The sequence below is a fragment of the Thamnophis sirtalis genome, unplaced genomic scaffold (genome assembly GCF_051295495.1).
Source record: "Thamnophis sirtalis isolate CommonGarterSnake01/CBP01778 unplaced genomic scaffold, rThaSir2_p1.2 scaffold_2, whole genome shotgun sequence".
Lineage (NCBI taxonomy): Eukaryota > Metazoa > Chordata > Lepidosauria > Squamata > Natricidae > Thamnophis > Thamnophis sirtalis.
The window spans coordinates 49370570-49397751 of record NW_028261382.1 but is presented as its reverse complement, the minus strand read 5'-3'; the positions used below and the strand labels follow the sequence as shown (position 1 = coordinate 49397751).

Below are 27182 nucleotides of genomic sequence, written 5' to 3'. Positions count from 1 at the left end.
TTGAGAAACACTGCTCTATGCTATCCTATTTAGGCACATTTTCAAGCCGCCCGCAGGGAAAGTAAGTGAATACCTGCCCAGTATAGTATAGTATAGGAGGCACAATTGAGAGGCTGTAAACAATAATTTGCTGCTTGCAACATCCCTGAAGAGCTAGCTTTCTACATACAGAGAGAGGTTTGCAAACCGCAGCAAGCGTTTCAAGGCAAATTATTCTTTCGTGCCTGAACAGGAGACTTGCGCACACGCACTGCAGCGTCACACACACACACACACACGCTGCCTTAGCTGCAGACCCTCTCCGCGAGATCCAACAGACTCCCCTTCCATTTCCCGTCCACGAGGAGCACGGAAGTCCGGTTTTCCAAAGCAGCCGAATCCTTGAAGGAGGATTTCTGGAAGACGACGCTGTCCTCCGTGACGGTCAAGCCGTGCGCCCGGCATAAGTCAGCGGCCTCTTCCGGGGTGTCGATAGCCAGCAGGTGGCTCAGCCGGGCCAGGGGGTACCGGCAGTTTTTTGCATTGAAGCCGTGGCTAAAAGTGAGCAATGCCAAGCGGCGGGTTCTGGCCAGGTGGGGATGGAGGGCGCAGCTGGGGAGGTAAGGGAGCTCCCGGGCCAGGCGGAAGAAACGGGCAAAATCGCGTTCCAGGAAAGCCCAGTGGATGGCGAGGGCAGCCTTGAGGTCGGGAGAGGCTCGGATATCATCAGACAGCTGGAGGATCTGCCAGAGAGCATCTGGGGAGCCTGGGGAGGGTGGAAGGAAGGAACAAAGATAAGAGAAAAGGGGACCGTAATCTCTGATTCAACCTATGACCACAATGGAGTCCAACCTTTCTGTTGTTAAGTGAGACATTTGTCTTTTAAATGCAGATGGACTGCTGAATCTTGTTCTGATGGGTTTGTCCCCCTATATTGCGCCGTGCATTGGCTGTTTTGTTTCCCCAGTGTACCCATGGATCATTGCCACATTGCTGGATTTGTCTCTGGGTGTTTTTCCAGTATTTGAAGAGCAGCCGCAAATGAGATTGGGGGGGGGGGGGGGTCAAACTATTCTGCAAATCACCTCAAGGCAGGACAAGAAACAATGAGTCCTTCGGGATTGGGCGGCCTATAAATTTAATAAATAAATAAATAATGGTTGGAAACTAACCAAAGAGAGAAGCAACCTGGAATGAAGGAGAAATTTCCTAACAGTCAGGATAAGGAACCAGTGGAACAGCTTGCCACCAGAGGTTGTGGGTGCCCCATCCCTGGAGGTTTTTAAGAGACCAGTCTGAGATTGTATAGGTTCTCCTGCTTGAGCAGGGGGCTTGACTAGAAGACCTCCAGGGTCCCTTCCAGCTCTACTCTATTCTATTCTATTCTATTCTATGCTATGCTGTCCTCTATATTCTATTCTATTCTATCTATCCTATTCTCTATATTCTGTTCTATTCTATTCTATGCTATCTATCCTATCCTACCCAATTCTCTATATTCTGTTGTTCTATTCTGTTCTGGTCTATCCTATCCTACCCTATCCTCTATATTCTGTTCTGTTCTATTTAATGCTATTCTATGCTATGCTTTCCTCTATATTCTATTCTATGCTATGCTATTTATCCTATCCTACCCTATTCTCTATATTCTGTTCTGTTCTATTCTGGTCTATCCTATCCTACCCTATCCTCTATATTCTGTTCTGTTCTATTCTATGCTATTCTATGCTATGCTGTCCTCTATATTCTATTCTATGCTATGCTATTTATCCTATCCTACCCTATTCTCTATATTCTGTTCTGTTCTATTCTATGCTATCCTATTCTATGCTATCCTATACTATCCTATCCTACCCTATCCCCTATATTCTGTTCTGTTCTATTCTATTCTATCCTATCCTACCCTATCCTCTATATTCTGTTCTGTTCTGTTCCTATTCCAATTCCACTCTACTCTCTTCTCTTCTATTTTCTTTTCTATCTTCTCTTCTCTTTTCTTATTTTCTATTCTCTTCTATCCTTGGGGTAAACAAGCTTCACCTCCCAAACAGACAGTTCCAGGGGCAGCCCCATTTTTCTGGAATCCTTCCCCCCATCCCGATCCAACCCCATCCCCTGGGTTGTCTAACACAGTGGCCACCAACCAGTGTGCGGACCACTGGGGGCTCATGAGAAAATTTTTGTGGCCCGCAGAAAAATGATTTGCATTTTTTTATATTGCACTAAATAGCATTTATCTTTTTTTTAAAAAGCATATTAGTGGCCCGGGGAGATGTAAAATTATGAATTTAGTGGTCTCTGAGGTCTGAAAGGTTGGTGACCCTAACATTCTGTTATTGAGAAGTTGTGGGAGCCTCAACCCTGGAGGCTTTCAAGAAGAGACTGGGCTGCCATCTGTTAGAAATAGTGTAGGGTCTCCTGCTTGAGCAGGGAGGGTTGGACTAGATGACCTCTAAGGTCCCTTCCAACTCTGTTATTCTATAAGGGTCTCCTGCTTGAGCAAGGGGTTTGGACTAGAAGACCTCCAAGGTCCCCTCCAACTCTGTTCTGTAAGGGTCTCCTGCTTGAGCAAAGGGGCTGGACTAGAAGACCTCCAAGGTCCCTTCCAACTCTGTTCATTTTTAAGTACTCCCCCACCCCGTCTCTCCCTGCGACCCCCGGAGGCTCACCCAGGTGGTAGAGCAGAAAGAGCGCCTGGAAGCGGGGCTGGGCAGGATGGGCGCAGCCGGGGCGGCGGTAGGATCGGCGCAGGGCGGCGAAGGTCTCGCGGAGCTGCCCGTCGTGCAGGTGGGCGTCGAAGCGGCCGGGCGGCTGGTCGTAGAGCCGGGCTCCGGCGTGAAGCAGGTAGAGCAGGGCGCGCTCCAGCAGGGCTGCGCAGGGGGCGGCGGGCGGGCGCTGCAGGGCGAGATCCAGCCGGATGGCGCGCAGCCGGTCGGCCACGAAGGCGCAGCGCTCGGCCGGGGACACCCCGCCGCCTTCGGCCCCCCAGACGCTCAGCAGGTGCCGCACGGTGGCCAGCAGCACCGGCGGCGGGCGGAGGTCGGAAGCCCGCGGGGGAGCCTGGCCGGCCGCCGGGCGGGAAAACTCCTTCACCGCCCGCGCGGGGTCCGGCTTCCCGTCCGCGCTCACCTCCAGCCGGTGCAGCCGCTTCTGGCGCCGCCGCCGGTTGAATTCCGCCGCCGGACACATCTCCTTGCAGAGGGCCGGCCGCGGAGGACCCTCCGCCTCCTCGCCGTTCATGCCCGGGAATCCGCGCAGGGAGCTGACGGGAGGCAGGCGGGGCTCTGCGCGCTTTGCCCGCCTTCCCGGGGGCTGGTTTTCCGCCCTGCGCCCGCGGGCGCCCGGTTGCAAAAGGCGCCGAGCCCGGGCAAGTTTTCCCGCCCCCCCAATTTTAGAGTCTTTTGATCTTCATAAATCTATTATCTATAAGGTAGATCAGTAGATGGGGATGTGAAAGTAGACCATTTCATAATGTTTTTATTTATGTTTATTTATTTGTTTGTTTATTTATATTTATATTTATTTATATATATTTATGTTTATTTATGTTTATTTATGTTTATTTATGTTTATTTAATTTAGTTTTCATTTATTTTATTTATTTTTACTTATGTTTTATTTTTTATTTTTACTTGTTTATTTTTATTTATTTATTTATTTTTACTTTTTTTATAGAATGATGTAAAGACAATAATGTGGTTTGAAGTGGGAATAGCAAAGATATTGGTGATAAAGGATTAATTTGTCAAGATGAATTAACAGTCCTTAGTTGGAACACCCCCCCCCAAAAAAAGGCGTTTAGCAAGGATATGTAAGACTAAATGAATTGATGGAAAAGGACAAAGGATTATATAAAAGAGATGAATATTGATAAAAGTCGGAAGATTAGATTAAAAAGAAACTATGATTGTAAATGTGATATATAAGATGAAACGTGGTAAACACTGCCAATATTTATTTTAAATTCTCTTCCTTTCTGAAAGGGATATTTTTTTTACCCAATCTGTTGCGGCAGGTCAGAATGGCGTCTGTAAGATTGGGGGATCCTTAGAGATCATCTAGTCCAACCCCCTCCTGAAAGCAGGAAACCCATCCCAAAAAATGCATTGCAAAAAAAATCCCCTTGTTCCCTATTTCATATTTAGCAAAAGCTGAAAAAAAATGAAGCTTGGGAATTTGTAGTTGGGTCACCAAGCGAGGGAGGGAAAATGCCAAACAGTCTTTGAAGCGAATTTTGCGCTCAGCGGGTCTCTCTATTGTTTTATAGATCTACGTGGCTCCTCCGGCTTGGCCAATCGCGTGCTCCTTCCCGGAAAGGGGCGGGTCTTCAGAGTGAATGATTGCAAGGGGAAGGGGGGGTGGTGCGATTTGTGGTCAAGCCCGACTTCGGGTTCCCGTTGGGCTTGGATGTTGGCAGTTGGGTGGCCGATGCTGGAGTTTTAAAATCCAGATCTGCTTTTTTTAGATCCTGACATTTTTAAAAAAAATTAAAATTGAATATAATTAATATTAACACAACTCTTAAACACAATCACTCCACGTACACGTGGGAACGTATGATTGGTCTTTCCCTCCCTTTTCCTTTCTTGTTTTCTCCTAATTACTTCCATTTATTCTTTATACTATTTATGTTGTTTGTATTTGTTGTCATGGGTTACACCAGTGAGATTAAAACCAATTTCATTGTATTTATTTTGTACAATGACAATAAAGGAGAGATATAATCTATCATCTCTATCATCTCTCTCTTCTATCTATCTATCTCATCTCTCCTCTCTCTCTCTCTCATCTTTCTATATCTATCATCTCTATCATCTCTCTCTCCTATCTATATATCTATCTCTATCTATCTATATATCTATCTCATCTCTCCTCTCTCTCTCTCTCTCTCTCTCTCTCTCATCTTTCTATCATCTCTCTCTCCTCTCTCCTACCTATCTCTATCATCTCTATCATCTCTATCATCTCTCTCTCCTATATCTATCTATCTATCTATCTATCTATCTATCTATCTATCTATCTATCTAATCATCTTTCTCCTATCATCTATCTATCTATCATCTATCTATCTATCATCTATCTATCTATCATCTATCTATCTATCATCTATCTATCTATCATCTATCTATCTATCATCTATCTATCTATCATCTATCTATCTATCATCTATCTATCTATCATCTATCTATCTATCTATCTATCTATCTATCTATCTATCTATCTATCTATCTATTCATCTTTCTCCTATCTATCATCTATCTATCTATCATCTATCTATCTATCATCTATCTATCTATCATCTATCTATCTATCTATCTATCTATCTATCTATCTATCTAATCATCTTTCTCCTATCTATCATCTATCTATCATCTATCTATCATCTATCTATCTATCTATCTATCTATCTATCTATCTATCTATCTATCTATCTATCTATCTATCTATCATCTATCTATCTATCTATCTATCTATCTCTTTATCATCTCTCTCTCTCCTATCACAAGAGCCGAGGTGGCGCAGTGGTTAGGGTGCAGTACTGCAAGCCACTTCAGCTGACCGTTATCTGCAGTTCAGCGGTTCTAATCTCACCGGCTCAAGGTTGACTCAGCCTTCCATCCTTCCGAGGTGGGTGAAATGAGGACCCGGATTGTTGGGGGCGATATGCTGACTCTGTAAACTGCTTAGAGAGGGCTGAAAGCCCTATGAAGCGGTATATAAGTCTAACTGCTATTGCTATCTATTTATCTATATGCAATAGGAGTTTTTCTAGACGTGGTATGGTGTGTATTATCTAAAAACCATTTTGTTTTAAATCTGAATTATTGTGCTTTTTGTTATCAGAGGTTTTTTTTGTAGAATCTGGGTTTATTTGACCACAAAATCTTGGATTAATTTAAGCAGTGCTTGAGTTGAGTTTAGGACCAGAGCAAAACTTTTATCGGTCTCGACCCACCAAGCAACATTCCTGAGGATCTCCTCCAAAACTTCCTAATATAGGTAATCCTCGACTTACGACCACAATGGAATCCAAAAGTTCTGTTGCTAAGCGAGACAGTTGCTCAGTGAGTTTTGCCCCATGTTTCAAGAAGAGACTGGACTGCCATCTGTCAGAAATGGTGTAGGGTCTCCTGCTTGGGTGGGGGGTTGGACTAGATGACCTACATGGTCCCTTCCAACTCTCTTAATCTGCAATATGTAAATATATCAAACTGACTTTCCAGCTGATTAGGACAATGTTGCTTCCAGCATGGAAGATCTATTTTTGCCTTTGCAGATTTGTCTGCTCTGTGTTGCTCGAAAATATGGACACCTCAAAGGATTTTGGAGGCTTTCAAGAGGAGACTGGATTTCTATCTGTCAGAAATGGTGTAGGGTCTCCTGCTTGGAAGGGGGGGTTGGACTAGATGACCTCCAAGGTCCCTTCCAACTTCATTAATCTGTTAAATCTGATATTTATAGTTGCAAGTGAGCAACAAGAAACCCAGAAAACACACAGTGGTTAAAAGGTTAATAAACAGTTTATTTGCATTTTACAAGATCAGTTTCCATACATTCTCAATTAATTTGCCATTAAAGTGCTGAAAAATAGTTTTCTTTGTATTCCTTTTGTTTTATAATCAAGGTACAGTTAATGACAAAAAGATAACAATTTTGCATCTGTCGGGAGGAATTAATGACAAAAATATTTGTTCCTCAGCTAAGAGGACTCTCTTCTTTTACAAAAATAAGAAATATTCAGAAGCAATAAAGAGGGCGTCGTAAGGGTTTTTGGCTTGAATTGTTTTGCAACAGCGTTTTTTGAACAACAAATAAATTCCATGTGGATATTTGGTTGCAATTGGTTTAATCGTTTTATCAAACAAATGAAAAAGTCATTTTTTGTTGCAAAGAAGGCCCAGATTTGACACCTCTTACTTGCTTCTGTATATGTGCAGTGTTTCTTTTTCATAAATCCATAATTTTAAAGGAGAAAACATTTTAGCCCCCTGCAAGTAAAAGCAAAAATAAAATAAACCCCTAGTAGTTAAAATAAACACATTTTCATGGATCAACACTGAAGATACTCAGTGAATTGAAATATATATATAATATATCTCAATCAAAGCTTGCTTAGGTAAACATAAAGCTCTTGTAGCATACGAAGCACAATCTTATGCCCGAGCAAAAGAGAAAATCATCCAAAATACTCCCCTCAAAAAAAAAACTGTACATCTATCTTCCTTACGGCACAGCTTTAAATATCACATAATCCAGGCTTTTCAAAATCCGTCACTTCTCCATCTGCAAAAAATTCACCCCTTTGCTGATCTGTGTGTCTGGGGGGGGGGGGGGATTTTAGATTGAATTCAAACTGATACAGCTGAAAGACCCTGCCGTTGTTTTTTTTTAAGTCATTGGCTGCTACTTTTTGAAAAAAGTTTTTCTTTTAAAAAAATTTTCTTTTTTAAAAAAAAGAAAGAAAGGCGGATATTCTAAGTGCAATTCCCCCAAAGACCACTTTGGGAAGAATTTAGGAGATATTCATGACCCCAGCAAAAGGGTCAGAAATTTCTGGCAGGCTCTATAATGCTGTGTGTTGTGGCCTCGCCGTGAAAAAACGTGCCGATGATACATTAAAATTGTTTGCCTTCTGCCCTGGACGACCGCAAATGCCCCCTGCTGTATCAGTTTGGAATTGATTTAGATCTCGGGAAGATAGAAATCTTTGAGTGGAACCTGCCCCTATTCACAGTAAAACAGGAATCACTTTGCTCTCAAAACCCTAGTATTTCACTGTAGATCACCTGTTTCATTGCAAAGTATTTGAAGCCGGAAGGGAAAATATATATATATATATACAGAGGGAAAAGGAGAGCGCGATGGGGCGAGAGGGACCTTATGTACAGGAAGGGGTGTTATGTACATATGCGTTTTCCTGGACTACTCTTTCTTTTTCGCCACCGTCAATTCCACCACCGGCACTCGGAAGCCGGCTTTCGTCCCGCTTTCGTTACTGGAGGACGAAGAGAGCCGCGATTTTTTGGACTCGAGGGAGGCGCCGCTGCCTTGGGTTCTCCCTGCCTCGTCGTCACTTCCCGTGACCTCGTACGACCCTTTGCTTTTTGACCCGATCCCGCCAAATGTGCCAAATTTGAGCTTGGCATGCTTGCCTTTGTCTCCTTCATGCTCCAGCGTGCCGGTCGGGGTGGAGTGCGAGGAGTGCTCGTCACTAAAGGAGGACGACCGGTGCCGGGACTTTTTGGTCTTAAAGAAGGAGAATTTTCCTTTGGGCGACGCGGCTGCTTCCCCTACTTCCACCTCACCTTCTAAGGACCCTAAACTTGCTTTGAGCTCTCCTTCAACCCCGGCCCCAGATGTTGAGATTTCTGGAGAGCCCACACTTCCTTTGGCTTTGGGTTTGGAGAAGCCAAACTTGGGCATTTTGATTTTAGATTTCTTCAGTTTCAGGTCAGGTTCTTCCAACTCAACTGTTACTGCCTCAACGTGGAGACTTGCTTGGGGTGGGTGAGGAAACTCGACATCGACCCCGACTTCCCTTCCCACTGGTTCCTGCCCTGCCACCACAAATTTCGGGATTTTCATTTTAGGGAAGGACACCTTGCCAGTTGAACTTTCTACATGGCCTTGTGGAGCCTCCATCCCAAAAGAAGGACCTTTGAGACATAATTTGGGATCGCTGAGATCACCCCCTATCTTTGGTCCAGAAAAGCGAAGGTCCCCTGTCCCTTTGGCGCCCATGGGTATCTCCGGCGCTTTGGCCTTGGGCCCTTTCAGATTGACCTCAAAGTCTGGCCCGGAAACTTTTGGACCTGAGACATTGAGGGAAGGTCCTCTCAGGCAGATATCCGGGGTCCCAGTGTCCAAGTCCAGGCCAGAAATCTTCATGCCTGGCATTTCCAGTCCACCGTGTTGACCTTTCAAGTCAGTAGCAAACTGGGTGTCTCCTTTCAAACTTGGTCCTTTCATGTTCAAATCAAAGTCAACTTCAGGTCCTTTGATCTGTGGTCCTGAAATGCCGCCCCCTTCACCAGCGATGGCAAACTGCGGAAGTTTCATGCAGGGAAGTTTAACTCCGCCTCCAGAGCCTTGCACTTGGGGGGATGTCATGCTACCAGAAACGCCGAGATCTCCTTTGATCTTTGGTCCTTTCAGATTGATGTCCACCTCAGGTCCAGAGAGGCCTCCTTCCGAAGTCATCTTCACTTTCGGCCCTCTCATGTCAACATCTGGAGCTGTTAGATGGACGTCTAGACCCGAAGGCTTTTGCATCTGAAACTTCCCTTCAAATCCACTGACACCAACATCTGGCATGCCCACGTCCATCTTCGGAGCTTTAATCTCACCAGAAAAACCCAGGTCTTTCCCTAGCTTTGGTCCTTTCAGGCTCATGTCCATTTCAGGAATGCTTGCCTCTCCTCCAATTCCCGGGGAAGAGACGTCAAGGTGTGCAGAGGGCAACTGTCCTTGAATGTCGACGTCTGGCCCTTCCAGGTTGACTCCAGGCTTCCCAAATTTTGGCAAGCTGAACTTGGGGAATTTCAGCTTCCCTCCTGGACCTTGGATCTCAGCACTTGGGAGATCGACATCACCTTTCAGCTTTGGTCCTTTCAAATGAACATCGACACCTGGGGCAGAGAAGGAAGGTGCGGAAACATCCACGGAGGGTACGTTGACTGATGGACCTTTCAGGTTGATGTCAGGAGTGGCGAGGTTGACCTCAGCGCTGGGGATTCTCACATCTCCTTCCAATTTAGGACCCGTCAGGCCAATGCTTTCACCTGAGAGCTTGAACTCAGGACCCTTAAGATTGGGACCTCCAATGTTGACGCTTCCACTGGGAATGGAAGCTTCAAGACTGGGCGACTTCAGACTGGGTGACGTCACATCTATTCCCGGCATCTTGACCTCTCCTTCCACCTTAGGCATAGAAGCATCAGCCTTGAACATGGGTGATTTGATATCAAACTCAACATCAGGAAACGAGAGTTTTCCAAATACTGGTTTCTTTCCCTTGGGGGATTTGATGTTGGCATCCGCTTTGAGGGATGCTTCTGGGACCGAGAGACTTCCTTCCAAATCTGGCGATTTCACATTGGCGTCTATTTCTCCACTCACATCAAAACCACCCTTCTTGCCTTTGACTTTGCCTCCACTCATGTGGATTTTGGGCATTTTGAACTTGCTTTTCTTCCCTTTGGCAGAAATGGCAACATCTGGCGACTCGATGTTCAGCTCAGCTTCAGGAAGAGACACGTCCACAGTGGGGGACTTCACCTCAGCCTTGGGGCTCTTTGCTCCAAACCCAAATTTTGGCATCTTAAATCTGGGGAGTTTCACATTGCCCTCTGGCCCTTCGGCATTCACATCCGGACATTCCAAGTCAATCTCTGGACCTTTTGCTTCAATTCCTGGTCCTTGGATGGCCATTCCTGGAACAGAGACATCCACATCCCCCTTCACCTTGTGACTGTTCAGATTTAAGTCAATTTCTGGCATGGAGATCTGAGGGGTTTTGAAATGCATTTCTGGCATTTTCACCCCAGGGCCCTTCCATTGTCCTTCTGGTCCTTTGATGTCCAAACCTGGAGCTGCGATTTTCACATCGGCACCAGATACTTTCAACTCTCCTTCGGGTAGGTTGGCGTCCAACTGAGGTCCTTCTCCTTTGAACTCGGGGATGCCAAATTTAGGAAGCTTCATCTTGGGTAATTTTACTTTTCCATCTGGACCGTGGATATCAACAGTGGGAGCCGCAATGTCAATTTCAGGACCTTTGAAATCTCCTCCGAGTTTTCGTCCGCTGACATCGCCTTTCAGACCAAGCTGTACATCAGGCATAGAGATTTGAGGGCCTTTCATCTGCATTTCAGGCATCTTAATTTTGGGGCCTTTCCAACTTCCTTCTGGACCTCCAACTTCGATGTCTACTTTGGGACCTCTGATGTCAACGTCAGGAGCCTTCAGGTCAGCCTCCAACGTAGGCACAGAAATATCCACATCTCCTTTCATTCTGGGACCTTTGAGGTTCAAATCAAAGTCTGGCATAGAGATCTTGGGAGCTTTGATGTTCATTTCGGGCATCTTAAACTTGGGACCTTTGAGTTTTCCCTCAGGACATTGCAAATCCACATCAGGTATGGAGGCATCCAGTTGAGGGCCCTTGATATCAAGATCTGGCCCCTTCAAATCAGCATCTAGGTTGGGAGCAGATACTTCCAGATTGACATCTCCTTTCAGTTTAGGGCCTCTGAGGTTGAAGTCCACATCTGGCATGGACATTTTGGGGGCCTTGATGTTAAATTCAGGCATCTGAAATTTAGGGCCTTTCATTTTGCCTTCAGGTCCTCTAATATCAATGTCAGGAGGATTTATCTGAGGAACGTTAATGTCTATTTCTGGACCTCTCAGGTCACCTTCCATCTTTGGGACAGAAACATCCACATCTCCTTTCACTTTTGGACCTTTGAGGTTCAAGTCAAAGTCTGGCATGGAGATTTTGGGAGCTTTGATGTTCATTTCGGGCATCTTAAACTTGGGACTTTTCCACTTCCCTTCAGGACCTTCAATTTCTACATCTGGTGCATCAATGTCCAATCTGGGACCCTTGATATCCACATCTGGACCTTCTAGCTTTGGAACGGAAACATCCACATCTCCTTTCAGTTTTGGACCTTTGAGATTCAGATCAATGTCGGGCATTGAGATCTTTGGGGTCTTGAAGTGCATCTCAGGCATCTTAAACTTGGGACCTTTCACTTTTCCTTCTGGGCCTTCAATGTCCAAACATGGAGCTTCAAGTTCAACTTTTGGGACAGAAAGATCAAGATCTCCTTTGGGGAGGCTTACGTCTATTTCTGGCCCTTCCCCTTTGAAGCCAGACATTCCGAATTTGGGCATCTTGAATTTGGGCATCTTCAACTTTCCTTCTGGTCCATGAAGTTCAACATCAGGTGCATCAATGTCCAGTGTGGGACCTCTGATATCCACATCTGGCCCTTTTAGGTCACCTTCCAGTTTGGGAACAGACACATCTACATCTCCCTTCAGTTTTGGACCTTTGAGGTTCAGATCAATATCGGGCATTGAGATCTTTGGGGTCTTGAAGTGCATTTCAGGCATCTTAAATTTGGACCCTTTCACTTTTCCCTCTGGGCCTTGAATGTCCATACATGGTGCTTCCAGTTCAACTTTGGGGACAGAAATATCAAGGTCTGCTTTTGGGAGGCTTACATCCACATCTGGGCCTTCCCCTTTGAAGCTCGGGATGCCAAACTTGGGCATCTTGAACTTTGGCATTTTGAGTTTTCCTTCTGGACCATGTAGGTCGACATCTGGAGCATCAATATCTAGCTTTGGACCTTTGATGTCAATTTCTGGGCCTTTCAAATCACCCTCTGGAACTGAGACATTCAGGTCTCCTTTCAGTTTGGGAGCTTTTAGGTTTACATCCACATCTGGCATGGACATTTTAGGAGTCTTAAAATGCATTTCTGGCATTTTAAATTTGGGTCCTTTCCACTTCCCTTCTGGGCCTTCAAGATCAACATCTGGAACATCCACATCTAGATTGGGCCCTTTGATGTCAATGTTGGGGCCCTTCAGATCACCTTCCAAGGTTGGTACGGAGACATCTACATCTCCTTTCACTTTTGGACCTTTGAGGTTCAAGTCAAAGTCTGGCATGGAGATTTTGGGAGCTTTGATGTGCATTTCGGGCATCTTAAACTTGGGACTTTTCCACTTCCCTTCAGGACCTTCAAATTCTACATCGGGTGCATCAATGTCCAATTTGGGACCCTTGATATCCACATCTGGACCTTCTAGCTTTGGAATGGAAACATCAACATCTCCCTTCAGTTTTGGACCTTTGAGGTTCAGATCAATGTCGGGCATTGAGATCTTTGGGGTCTTGAAGTGCATTTCAGGCATCTTAAATTTGGGCCCTTTCACTTTTCCTTCTGGGCCTTCAATGTCCAAACTTGGTCCTTCAAGTTCCACTTTTGGACCAGAAAGATCAAGATCTCCTTTAGGGAGGCTTACATCCACATCTGGACCTTCCCCTTTGAAGCCAGGCATGCCAAATTTGGGCATTTTGAATTTGGGCATCTTCAACTTTCCTTCTGGTCCATGTAGGTCAACATCTGGGACATCAACGTCCAGCTTTGGACCTTTGATGTCAATTTCTGGTCCTCTAAGGTCTCCTTGCAGTCCTGGGCCTGAGACATCCAAATCTCCCTTGAGTTTATGTCCCTTCATGTTGAAATCCACATCTGGCATTGAGATTTTAGGTGCTTTGATGTTCATGTCCGGCATCTTAAATTTGGGTCCTTTCCACTTCCCTTCAGGTCCTTCAAGATCAACATCTGGAACGTCGATGTCTACCTTGGGCCCTTTGATGTCAATGTCAGGTCCCTTTAGATCACCTTCCAATGTTGGTAAGGTCACATCTGCATCTCCTTTTAATTTGGGTCCTTTCAGGTTTAAGTCAAAATCTGGCATGGAAATTTTGGGAGCCTTAAAATGCATGTCGGGCATCTTAAATTTGGGCCCTTTCACTTTTCCTTCTGGGCCTTCAATGTCCACCTCTGGTATATCAATGTCCACTTTGGGGCCTTTGATGTCTATTTCTGGACCCTTCAAGTCACCTTCCAGTGTGGGAGCTTTCATATCAATATCACCTTTGATTTTGTGGCCTTTCAAATTCAAATCAAAATCTGGGGCAGAGATTTTAGGTGTTTTAAAATGTAAGTCAGGCATCTTGAACCTGGGCCCTTTCAGTTTTCCTTCTGGGCCTTCAAGATCAACATCTGGAAGGTCAACATCTACTTTTGGACCTTTGATATCCACATCAGGGCCCTTTAAGTCGCCTTCCAATTTTGGCACAGAGACATCAATGTCTCCCTTCAATTTTGGGCCTTTCAGATTCAGGTCTATGTCTGGCATTGAGATTTTCGGCGTTTTGAAGTGCATTTCCGGCATCTTAATCCTTGGACCTTTCAGCTTCCCCTCTGGCCCTTCTAGGTCAGGAGTTTCAATGTCCACTTTGGGGCCCGACAGGTCAAGGTCAGCTTTGGGAAGGGTTACGTCCACATCAGGAGCTTCTGCTTTGATGCCTGGGGTTCCAAATTTGGGCATCTTAAACTTCGGCATTTTGAGTTTGCCTTCAGGGCCATGAAGATCAACTTCTGGTGTACCGACTTCCATCTTGGGGCCTTTGACGTCAATTTCAGGGGCTTTCAAATCTCCTTCCAAGCTTGGCACAGAAACATTCAGGTCTCCTTTTAATTTAGACCCTTTCAAATTTAATTCCACATCTGGCATAAAGACCTTAGGGGAGGAAATATTCAATGACGGCATTTTAAATTTAGGACCTTTTGCTTTTCCTTGGATATCCACCTCCGGACTCTGAACACCCACTTTTGGTCCGGAGATATCAACATCTGGTTTCTTAACCTTCACGTCAACTTCAGGTGTGTGAAGTTTGGGGCCAGAAAAATTGAACTTGGGAAGTTTAAATCTTGATTTCTTTGGTTTTGCTTCAATGTCTACTTTTGGTGCCTCCAGTTCAACATCAGGTCCTTTCAATGCAATTTCAGGTCCTTTAAGGTCACCTCCTACATCTCCTTTGAGTTTTGGGCCTTTCAAATTCAAATCAATATCTGGGATTGAGATTTTGGGGACGTTAAAATGCATTTCCGGCATCTTCACTTTGGGGCCTTTCAGTTTTCCTTCTGGGGGTTCGATTTCCAGATCAGGTGTTTCAATATCTAGTTTGGGACCAGATATATCCATTTCTCCCTTGGGTATGGTCACATCCACTGAAGGACCTTCCCCTTTAAATCCAGGCACCCCAAACCTGGGCATTTTAAATTTGGGCAGCTTGATTTTGCCCTCTGGACCATGCACGTCAACATTGGGCATGTCAATGTCCACTTTGGGGGCTTTGATGTCCACATCAGGGGCTTCAACCTTTGGCAATGAAACATCCACATCTCCTTTCACTTTCGGTCCTTTCAGATTCAAGTCAAAGTCTGGCATGGAGATTTTGGGAGTTTTGATGTTCATTTCAGGCATCTTAAATTTCCACTTCCCTTCTGGGCCTTCAAGATCAACATCTGGAACATCCATGTCTAGTTTGGGCCCTTTGATATCAAAGTCAGGGCCCTTCAGATCACCTTCCAAACTCGGTACTGAGACATCCACATCTCCTTTCACTTTTGGACCTTTGAGGTTCAAATCAAAGTCTGGCATAGAGATTTTGGGAGCTTTGATGTTCATTTCGGGCATCTTAAACTTGGGACTTTTCCACTTCCCTTCAGGACCTTCAATTTCTACATCGGGTGCATCAATGTCCAATTTGGGACCCCTGATATCCACATCTGGACCTTCCAGTTTGGGAACAGAGACATCAACATCTCCCTTCAGTTTTGGACCTTTGAGGTTCAAATCAAAGTCTGGCATAGAGATTTTGGGAGCTTTGATGTTCATTTCGGGCATCTTAAACTTGGGACTTTTCCACTTCGCTTCAGGACCTTCAATTTCTACATCGGGTGCATCAATGTCCAATTTGGGACCCCTGATATCCACATCTGGACCTTCCAGTTTGGGAACAGAGACATCAACATCTCCCTTCAGTTTTGGACCTTTGAGGTTCAAGTCAAAATCTGGCATGGAGATCTTTGGAGCTTTGATGTGCATTTCGGGCATATTAAATTTAGGACCTTTTATCTTTCCCTCTGGTACTTCCACACTTATATCAGGGGCATTAATATCTAATTGGGGTGCTTTAATATCGAGTTCCGGCCCCTTAACATCCCCCTCTAGCTTTGGCACAGAAATATCCACATCTCCCTTCATTTTAGGACCTTTCAGGTTTAAATCAAAATCTGGCATGGAAATTTTGGGAGCTTTGATGTTCATTTCAGGCATCTTAAATTTGGGCCCTTTCCATTTCCCTTCTGGTCCTTCTACGTCAACCTCAGGGACATCAATACCTAGTTTGGGACCTTTGATGTCCACACTTGGGCCTTTCAAATCCCCCTCCACCGTTGGTATAGAAACATCGGCTTCTACTTTAGGCTTCCTCCAGTTCAAATCTATATCAGGCATAGAGATTTTAGGAACATTAAAATGCATTTCAGGCATCTTAAACTTAGGACCTTTGAGTTTTCCTTCGGGCCCTTCAAGGTCAACTTCAGGAAGATCAACACCAAGTTTGGGCCCTTTGATGTCCACATCAGGGCCTTTCAGGCCACCTTCTATCTTGGGCACAGAAACATCCACATCTCCTTTCACTTTTGGACCTTTGAGGTTCAGATCAAAGTCTGGCATGGATATTTTGGGAGCTTTGATGTTCATTTCAGGCATTTTAAATTTGGGTCCTTTCCACTTCCCTTCTGGGCCTTCAAGATCAACATCTGGAGCATCCACATCAAGCTTAGGCCCTTTGATGTCAATGTCAGGGCCCTTCAGATTACCTTCCAAGGTTGGTACGGAGACATCCACATCTCCTTTCACTTTTGGACCTTTGAGGTTCAAATCAAAGTCTGGCATGGAGATTTTGGGAGCTTTGATGTTCATTTCGGGCATCTTAAACCTGGGACTTTTCCACTTCCCTTCAGGACCTTCAAATTCTACATCGGGTGCATCAATGTCCAATTTGGGACCTCTGATATCCACATCTGGACCTTCCAGTTTGGGAACAGACACATCAACATCACCCTTCAGTTTTGGACCTTTGAGGTTCAGATCAATGTCGGGCATTGAGATCTTTGGGGTCTTGAAGTGCATTTCAGGCATCTTAAATTTGGGCCCTTTCACTTTTCCTTCTGGGCCTTCAATGTCCAAACTTGGTCCTTCAAGTTCCACTTTTGGACCAGAAAGATCAAGATCTCCTTTAGGAAGGCTTGCATCCACATCTGGACCTTCCCCTTTGAAGCCGTGCATTCCAAATTTGGGCATCTTGAACTTAGGCATTTTTAACTTTCCTTCTGGTCCATGAAGTTCAACATCAGGTGCATCAATGTCCACTTTGGGTCCTTTGATATCTATATCTGGCCCTTTAAGGTCACCTTCTAGCTTAGGAACAGACACATCCACATCTCCTTTCACTTTTGGACCTTTGAGATTCAGATCAATGTCGGGCATTGAGATCTTTGGGGTCTTGAAGTGCATTTCAGGTATCTTAAATTTGGACCCTTTCACTTTTCCCTCTGGGCCTTCAATATCCAGACTTGGTCCTTCAAGTTCCACTTTTGGACCAGAAAGATCAAGATCTCCTTTAGGGAGGCTTACATCCACATCTGGACCTTCCCCTTTGAAGCCGTGCATTCCAAATTTGGGCATTTTGAATTTGGGCATTTTTAACTTTCCTTCTGGTCCATGAAGTTCAACATCAGGTGCATCAATGTCCACTTTGGGCCCTTTGATATCTATATCTGGCCCTTTAAGGTCACCTTCTAGCTTAGGAACAGACACATCCACATCTCCTTTCACTTTTGGACCTTTGAGGTTCAAGTCAAAGTCTGGCATGGAGATTTTGGGAGCTTTGATGTGCATTTCAGGCATCTTAAGCTTGGGACTTTTCCACTTTCCTTCAGGACCTTCAATTTCTACATCTGGTGCATCAATATCCAATCTGGGACCCTTGATATCCACATCTGGAGCTTCCAGCTTTGGAACAGAAACATCCATATCTCCCTTCAACTTTGGACCTTTCAGGTTGAAATCAACATCTGGCATAGAGATCTTTGGGGTCTTGAAGTGCATATCAGGCATCTTAAATTTGGGCCCTTTCACTTTTCCTTCTGGGCCTTCAATGTCCAAACTTGGTCCTTCAAGTTCCACTTTTGGACCAGAAAGATCAAGATCTCCTTTAGGGAGGCTTACATCCACATCTGGACCTTCACCTTTGAAGCCGGGCATTCCAAATTTGGGCATTTTTAATTTGGGCATCTTCAACTTTCCTTCTGGTCCATGAATTTCAACATCAGGTGCATCAATGTCCACTTTGGGCCCTTTGATATCTATATCTGGCCCTTTAAGGTCACCTTCTAGCTTGGGAACAGACACATCCACATCTCCCTTCAGCTTTGGACCTTTCAGGTTGAAATCAACATCTGGCATAGAGATCTTTGGGGTCTTGAAGTGCATATCAGGCATCTTAAATTTGGGCCCTTTCACTTTTCCTTCTGGGCCTTCACTGTCCAAACTTGGTCCTTCAAGTTCCACTTTTGGACCAGAAAGATCAAGATCTCCTTTAGGGAGGCTTACATCCACATCTGGACCTTCCCCTTTGAAGCCGTGCATTCCAAATTTGGGCATTTTGAATTTGGGCATTTTTAACTTTCCTTCTGGTCCATGAAGTTCAACATCAGGTGCATCAATGTCCACTTTGGGCCCTTTGATATCTATATCTGGCCCTTTAAGGTCACCTTCTAGCTTAGGAACACACACATCCACATCTCCTTTCACTTTTGGACCTTTGAGATTCAGATCAATGTCGGGCATTGAGATCTTTGGGGTCTTGAAGTGCATTTCAGGCATCTTAAACTTGGGGCTTTTCCACTTCCCTTCAGGACCTTCAATTTCTACATCTGGTGCATCAATATCCAATTTGGGACCTTTGATATCCACATCTGGACTTTCTAGCTTTGGAACAGAAACATCCACATCTCCCTTCAGCTTTGGACCTTTCAGATTGAAATCAACATCTGGCATAGAGATCTTTGGGGTCTTGAAGTGCATATCAGGCATCTTGAATTTAGACCCTTTCACTTTTCCTTCTGGGCCTTCAATGTCCAAACTTGGTCCTTCAAGTTCCACTTTTGGACCAGAAAGATCAAGATCTCCTTTAGGGAGGCTTACATCCACATCTGGACCTTCTCCCTTGAAGCCGTGCATTCCAAATTTGGGCATTTTGAATTTTGGCATCTTCAACTTTCCTTCTGGTCCATGAAGTTCAACATCAGGTGCATCAATGTCCACTTTGGGCCCTTTAATATCTATATCTGGCCCTTTAAGGTCACCTTCTAGCTTGGGAACAGACACATCCACATCTCCCTTCAGCTTTGGACCTTTCAGGTTGAAATCAACATCTGGCATAGAGATCTTTGGGGTCTTGAAGTGCATATCAGGCATCTTAAATTTGGGCCCTTTCACTTTTCCTTCTGGGCCTTCAATGTCCAAACTTGGTCCTTCAAGTTCCACTTTTGGACCAGAAAGATCAAGATCTCCTTTAGGGAGGCTTACATCCACATCTGGACCTTCCCCTTTGAAGCTGGGCATTCCAAATTTGGGCATTTTGAATTTGGGCATCTTCAACTTTCCTTCTGGTCCATGAAGTTCAACGTTAGGTGCATCAATGTCCACTTTGGGACCCTTGATATCCACATCTGGACCTTCAAGCTTTGGGACAGAAACATCCACATCTCCCTTCAGCTTTGGACCTTTGAGGTTCAGATCAACATCTGGCATGGAGATTTTAGGAGCTTTGATGTGCATTTCAGGCATCTTAAACTTGGGACTTTTCCACTTCCCTTCAGGACCTTCAATTTCTACATCTGGTGCATCAATATCCAATTTGGGACCTTTGATATCCACATCTGGACCTTCTAGCTTTGGAACAGAAACATCCACATCTCCCTTCAGCTTTGGACCTTTCAGATTGAAATCAACATCTGGCATAGAGATCTTTGGGGTCTTGAAGTGCATTTCAGGCATCTTGAATTTAGACCCTTTCACTTTTCCTTCTGGGCCTTCAATGTCCAGACTTGGTCCTTCAAGTTCCACTTTTGGACCAGAAAGATCAAGATCTCCTTTAGGGACGCTTACATCCACATCTGGACCTTCTCCCTTGAAGCCGTGCATTCCAAATTTGGGCATTTTGAATTTTGGCATCTTCAACTTTCCTTCTGGTCCATGAATTTCAATGTTAGGTGCATCAACATCCATTTTGGGACCTTTGATATCTACATCTGGCCCTTTAAGGCCACCTTCTAACTTGGGAACAGACACATCCACATCTCCCGTCAGCTTTGGACCTTTCAGGTTGAAATCAACATCTGGCATAGAGATCTTTGGAGCTTTGATGTGCATCTCAGGCATCTTAAATTTGGGCCCTTTCACTTTTCCTTCTGGACATTCTAAGTGAATGTCTGGTGCTTCCACATCCAGTTTAGGAGACTTTATATCAACCTGAGGTCCTTCAAGATTGCCTTCAATATTTGGTACCGTTACATCCATCTGTCCTCTTGCTCCAGGTCCTTTGATGTTCAAATCTACATCAGGCATGGAGATCTTCGGTGCTTTGATATTTAGTTTTGGCATCTTAAATTTGGAACCTTTCATCTTTCCTTCAGGACCTTCAATATCAAATTCTGGAGTTTCCACGTCTATCTTTGGACCTGAGATGTCAATTTCTCCCTTTGGCAAGCTTAGGTCTACATCAGGCCCTTCTAATTTTGGGCCTGAAACAGTAAAAATTGGCATCTTCAATTTTGGCATTTTTAGTTTCCCCTCACTCTGGAGATCAACGTCTGGACCACTTAGCTCTACTGTAGGCCTCTTGATATCAACGCTGGGTCCCTTGAATTCTCCTTCTAATGTTGGAATAGAAACATCCATATCACCTTTCACTTTTGGACCTTTCAAATTGAAGTCAACATCTGGCATGGAGATTTTGGGTGTTTTGAAATGCATTTCAGGCATTTTAAACTTTGGACCTTTCAGTTTTCCTTCTGGGCCTTCAATGTCCACACTTGGCATATCGATATCTATTTTTGGCCCTGAAACATCCAAATCTCCTTTGGGAAGGTTCACATTGACATCAGGACCCTCTCCTTTCAACCCAGGTGTTCCAAATTTTGGTAACTTCATCTTGGGTATCTTCAACTTGGCTTCTGGGCCTTCGAGTTCAACATCTGGGAGATCTATATCCAATTTTGGTGCAGCAAGATTGGGTCCTTTCAAATCTCCTTCTAGTTTTGGAACCGTTACATCCATTTCACCCTTCATTTTGGGGACTTTGAGATCTACATCTGGCATGGAGATTTTGGGAGCTTTAATATTCAACTTGGGCATCTTGAATTTGGATCCTTTAATTTTTCCTTCAGGCCCTTCCAGCTCTAAATCAGGGACATCAACATCCAGTTTAGGACCTTCAATATCAACCTGGGGTCCCTTAAGTTCACCTTCTATTTTTGGTCCAGAAATGTCTGCATTCCCTTTCCATTTTGGCCCTTTTAGATTCAAATCAACATCTGGCATTGATATCTTTGGTGCATGAATATTAAACTCAGGCATCTTAAATTTGGATCCTTTTAGTTTTCCTTCTGGGCCTTCAATGTCCAAACTTGGTCCTTCAAGTTCAACCTTTGGACCAGAAAAATCAAGATCTCCTTTAGGGAGGCTTACATCCACATCTGGACCTTCCCCTTTAAAGCTGGGCATTCCAAATTTGGGCATCTTGAATTTGGGCATTTTCAACTTTCCTTCTGGTCCATGTAGGTCAACATCTGGAGCTTCAATATCTAATTTTGGACCTTTGATATCAAATTCTGAACCTTTTATGTCACCTTCTAATTTTGGAATAGAAACATCAATGTCTCCTGTGAGTTTGGGCCCCTTTAGATTGAAATCAGTTTCTGGCATGGAGATTTTAGGACCTTTAACATGCATTTCTGGCATCTTGACTTTGGGACCTTTAATTTTACCTTCTGGTGCTGCAAGGTCCCATCCTGGGGCTGCAATATCTACTTTCGGACCAGAGAAATCAAGACTGCCCTGAGTAACACCAATGTCCACATCAGGAACTTCGCCTTTCAAGCTGGGCACACCAAATTTGGGCATTTTCAGTTTGGGCATTTTGAGTCCAGGGCCATGGAGGTCAACATCTGGTGCTACAATGTCTACTTTCGGAGCCTTGATGTCCACAGCTGGGCCCTTCAGTTCTCCTTCCATTCTGGGTATGGAAACACCCATGTCCCCCTTGATTTTGGGACCTTTCAAATTTAGGTCAATGTCTGGAATGGAAATTTGTGGAGTTTTGATATGAGGCCCTTTCAGTTGACCTGAAGGACCTTTGATGCCGATGCCAGGAGCTGCAATGTCCACTTTGGGGCCTTTGAGGTCTATCTGAGGGCCCTTCAAGCTGCCTTCTACTTTGGGCACAGAAACATCCACATCACCCTTTAATGGTGGCCCTTTCAGACTCAGGTCAAAATCTGGAACTGAAATCTTTGGTGCTTCAATATCCAATCTTGGGGCTGCAATATCTACTTTAGGGCCTGAGATGTCAAGGCTGCCCTGGGGAAGATCGATGTCCACACCAGGAACTTCACCTTTAACGCTGGGCACGCCAAATTTGGGCATTTTCAATTTGGGCATTTTGAGTCCAGGGCCATGGAGGTCAACATCTGGTGCTACAATGTCTACTTTCGGAGCCTTGATGTCCACAGCTGGGCCCTTCAGTTCTCCTTCCATTCTGGGTATGGAAACACCCATGTCCCCCTTGATTTTGGGACCTTTCAAATTTAGGTCAATGTCTGGAATGGAGATTTGTGGAGTTTTGATATGAGGCCCTTTCAGTTGACCTGAAGGACCTTTGAGGCCAATGCCAGGAGCTACAATGTCCACTTTGGGGCCTTTGACGTCTATCTGTGGGCCCTTCAGGCTGCCTTCTACTTTGGGTACAGAAACATCCACATCACCCTCTAATGATGGCCCTTTCAGGCTCAGGTCAACATCTGGAACAGAAACCTTTGGTGCCTCAACATGTAATCCTGGCATCTTGACTTTAGGGCCTTTAATTTTGCCTTCTGGTGCTTCAATATCCAATCTTGGGGCTGCAATATTTACTTTAGGGCCTGAGATGTCAAGGCTGCCCTGGGGAAGACTGATGTCCACATCAGGAACTTCACCTTTCACGCTGGGCACACCAAATTTGGGCATTTTCAATTTGGGCATTTTGAGTTCAGGGCCATGGAGGTCAACATCTGGTGCTACAATGTCTACTTTCGGAGCCTTAATGTCCACAGCTGGGCCCTTCAGTTCTCCTTCCATTCTGGGTATGGAAACACCCATGTCCCCCTTCATTTTGGGACCTTTCAAATTTAGGTCAATGTCTGGAATGGAGATTTGTGGAGTTTTGATATGAGGCCCTTTCAGTTGACCTGAAGGACCTTTGATGCCGATGCCAGGAGCTGCAATGTCCACTTTGGGGCCTTTGAGGTCTATCTGTGGGCCCTTCAAGCTGCCTTCTACTTTGGGCACAGAAACATCCACATCACCCTTTAATGGTGGCCCTTTCAGGCTCAGGTCGAAATCTGGAACTGAAATCTTTGGTGCTTCAATATCCAATCTTGGGGCTGCAATATCTACTTTAGGACCTGAGATGTCAAGGCTGCCCTGGGGAAGGCTGATGTCCACATCAGGAACTTCACCTTTAACACTGGGCACGCCAAATTTGGGCATTTTCAGTTTGGGCATTTTGAGTCCAGGGCCATGGAGGTCAACATCTGGTGCAACAATGTCTACTTTCGGAGCCTTGATGTCCACAGCTGGGCCCTTCAGTTCTCCTTCCACTCTGGGTATGGAAATACCCATGTCCCCCTTGACTTTGGGGCCTTTCAAATTTAGGTCAATGTCTGGAATGGAGATTTGTGGAGTTTTTATATGAGGCCCTTTCAGTTGACCTGAAGGACCTTTGAGGCCGATGTCAGGAGCAGCAATGCCCACTTTGGGGCCTTTGAGGTCTATCTGTGGGCCCTTCAAGCTGCCTTCTACTTTGGGCACAGAAACATCCACATCACCCTTTAATGGTGGCCCTTTCAGGCTCAGGTCGAAATCTGGAACTGAAATCTTTGGTGTTTCAATATCCAATCTTGGGGCTGCAATATCTACTTTAGGACCTGAGATGTCAAGGCTGCCCTGGGGAAGGCTGATGTCCACATCAGGAACTTCACCTTTCACACTGGGCACACCAAATTTGGGCATTTTCAGTTTGGGCATTTTGAGTCCAGGGCCATGGAGGTCAACATCTGGTGCAACAATGTCTACTTTCGGAGCCTTGATGTCCACAGCTGGGCCCTTCAGTTCTCCTTCCATTCTGGGTATGGAAACACCCATGTCCCCCTTGACTTTGGGGCCTTTCAAATTTAGGTCAATGTCTGGAATGGAGATTTGTGGAGTTTTGATATGAGGCCCTTTCAGTTGACCAGAGGTACCTTTGATGCCAATGCCAGGAGCTGCAATGTCCACTTTAGGGCCTTTGAGGTCTATCTGCGGGCCCTTCAGGTCGCCTTCCAGTTTGGGCACAGAAATGTCCACATCACCCTTTAATGATGTCCCTTTTAGATTCAAGTCAACGTCTGGCCCAGTAACTATGACTGGGGTAGTTTTCATAGAGGGCATGGAGATACTTGTACCTTTGAATGGTCCACCAAGGTCAACACTGGTGCCCTCAACATTCATACTAGGTCCTTTCAAGTCCCCTTCCATCTTTGGCCCTGAAATATGTATACCTCCTTTTCCTTTGGGACTTTTAAGATTCAAGTCAATATCTGACATAGATATTTTGGGTGTCTGTCCACTAATTTCAATCCCTCCTTTTGGAACATTGATATCTGCTGCGGGGACTAAAACAGAAAATTTAGGACTATCCATGTGGGGTATTTTAAATTTGTCATCGCTCTCTTCAAATCCAATGTCTGGAGCCCCCAAATCCATCTTTGATTTCACCCCACCTTTCAAATCCAGTCCTTTTGCACCTATATCCAGCTTTGATTCTGGAAATCCTCCTGGGCCTTTGATTGTCACAGATGGAGCTGTTACATCCAGTTGAGGAACTTCAATGTCAGCACTTGGAGATGATATTCCAAATTTGGGCATTTTCATTGCAGGGAATGTAACATATCCTTTGCTTTCATCACCGAGACCTGGACTTGTTATCTTGCCTTCAATGCCTGAGGCATGGACTTTTACCCCTGCGCCTTGCAACCCTCCCAATTCCCCTTTAATTTTAGGACCTTTGATATCAAATTGCAGTCGGTCCCCTGTTTTCCCATTGACTTCAGGGCTGCTGAAGTCTGTCTGACCTCTCAAACCTATACCCTTGATGTTGGAGACTTGGACATCAGTTTTCCCCACAAGGGTATCAGGAACACCTGCCTCGAATTTTCGGGAAGGCAAGTCAATAGTTGGTCCAGAATATGTCACGTCATAAAATTTCCCTCCTTCGTGGGAGGTTTTTCCATAGCCTGTTCTCCCAGGTGAATCCATGTGTGGGATCTTGATGACAGTTTTCCCCGGCTCTGATTCAATTCCAACATTAGAAATCTGGGTAAGTTCATGTTTAGGAATTTTGATCTTAAACTCAGGACTGCTGATGTCAATCTCTTTGGCACCTTCATGGCCGCTAACATCAACAGTGTAAGCTGTGACTCTTTTGGTGACTGTGATGGTCCTGCTTTGAGTTCCTGCATGCTCGACCTCTATGCCATCTTCTGGTTTAAGGCGAGGTTTAATTTTCGTGGTGTAAATCCGCTGGTACTCTTCATCATCTCCACTCTGAAAAGGAAAGGAATTGTGCGATCAAACTTTCTGCTCAAATTACTGTGCTTCTACAGGCAATAACTGATAACAATCTCTATCAAAATAACATCCTAAAATGTCTACAGTGACAAGTCTCATCATTTCACTTCAAAAATTCTTGCTTAGAACATAAAATAATAGGGTTGGAAGGGAAGGTTGGAGGTCTTCTAGTCCAACCCCCTGCTCAAGCAGGAGACCCTGTACTACAAATGGCTGTCCAGTCTCTTCTTGAAAACCTCTAGTGATGGAGCACCCACAACTTCTGGAGGGAAGCCGTTCACTGGTTAACTGTATTCACTGTCAGGAAATTCCTCCTTAGTTCTACGTTGGTTCTCTCCTTGATGAGTTTCCATCCGTTACTTTCTGGTGCTTTGGAAAATAAGTTAACCCCCTCTTCTGTGACACCCCTCAAATATTGGAAGGCTGCTTTCATGTCACCCCAGGCCTTCCTTTCACTAGAGTAGACTCATCCAATTCCTGCAAACGTTCATCATATCTTTAGCCTCCAGTCCCCTAATCATCTTCGTTACTCTTCTCTGCATTTTCTAGAGTTAGTTCAACTAGGCTTACTACATCTGGATGTCTACATCCATAGGCAAATGGTATTAAGAGACCCCTATGAGGGAGATGGGTAGTTAAGAAGTTCCATAAATAAATAAATAAATAAATAAATAAATAAATAAATAAATAAATAAATAAATAAATAAATAAATAAATAAATAAATAAATAAATAAAATTAGTGCAGTGTAGTGTAGTATAATATAATATAGTATAATATAGTACAATATATTATAGTACAATATAGTATAATATAGTATAATATAGTATAATATAATATAATAAATCAATAAAATAAAATAAAATGATAAAATAAATAAAATATAATAAAATAAAATAAATAAAATCAAGTCAAATAAAATAAATAATAACAAATAAAATACAATGTAATACCGGTAAAATAAAATAAAGTCAATTAAAATATATCAGTAAAATAGATCAATTAAACTAAAATAATAAAATAAAATAATAAAATAAATTTGCTGGAGATATTTAAATTGGATTTGGCATTTTTATCCACCTACTGAGCACTTCCCATGGTTGTTCTTATTGTTCTTATTATTATTACTATCACGATTACCCAATTTCGTTGTATTTACTTTGTAAAATGACAATAAAGACTATACTATGGTTATTATTTCTCTCCTATCTTCAACTCTTGGCTCCAGCTGAGGAAAACTTTTCCCTCAGGCCGGCTCCACCTGCTGCTGCCTCCTTCCCTGGGTGCCTCTTCTCAGCAAGGCCGCCATTTCCCCTCCCCGGTTTTCCTCTCCCTTTTGAACCCTGGGCTTTGGCTCCATTGATTGAGGTGCCTCTTCCTCATGAGGGCCTCACGGCTCCCAGGCAGCCATTTTGTCTTCCCGCCTCCTCCCTGAAGCCCAACACAGCTGCTTGAGTGACAGCTGCTGTGTGATCAGTAGCTGATGTTTGATTGGCAGCTTCATGAGGGCCTCACAGCTCCCAGGCAGCCATTTTGTCCTCCCGCCTCCTCCCCGAAGCCCAACACAGCTGCTTGAGCGACAGCTGCTGTGTGATCAGTAGCTGATGTTTG

The 27182-nt window shown here is 44.4% G+C and overlaps 2 protein-coding genes across 3 annotated transcripts in view; both read right to left on the bottom strand.

The window, feature by feature from the left end:
• On the bottom strand, window positions 1-3223 carry SAC3D1 (SAC3 domain containing 1). Its single transcript, XM_087703735.1, has 2 exons — window positions 2649-3223; window positions 1-745 (listed from the first exon to the last, which is right to left on the bottom strand). The coding sequence occupies exons 1-2, from the start codon at window positions 3217-3219 to the stop codon at window positions 285-287; spliced, it is 1032 nt and encodes a 343-aa protein (XP_087559861.1). The 5' UTR covers window positions 3220-3223; the 3' UTR covers window positions 1-284.
• Window positions 3224-6481: 3258 nt separating this feature from the next.
• The window catches only part of AHNAK (AHNAK nucleoprotein), a 78285-nt gene continuing 57584 nt past the window's right edge, over window positions 6482-27182 (bottom strand). For both annotated transcript variants that reach the window (XM_087705388.1, XM_087705387.1), the window contains exon 5: window positions 6482-25548. In XM_087705388.1, coding sequence (XP_087561514.1) covers window positions 7903-25548 — 17646 coding nt within the window. In that variant the 3' untranslated portion in view covers window positions 6482-7902. The remainder of the gene's footprint in view (window positions 25549-27182) is intronic.

Excerpts from the sequence above, each read along its gene's own strand:
- SAC3D1 (XM_087703735.1), bottom strand. The coding sequence starts at position 3,219 with ATGAACGGCGAGGAGGCGGAGGGTCCTCCGCGGCCGGCCCTCTGCAAG. Across the intron at positions 746-2,648 it reads CTTTCTGCTCTACCACCTGG|GCTCCCCAGATGCTCTCTGG; the intron begins GTGAGCCTCCGG and ends CACCCTCCCCAG.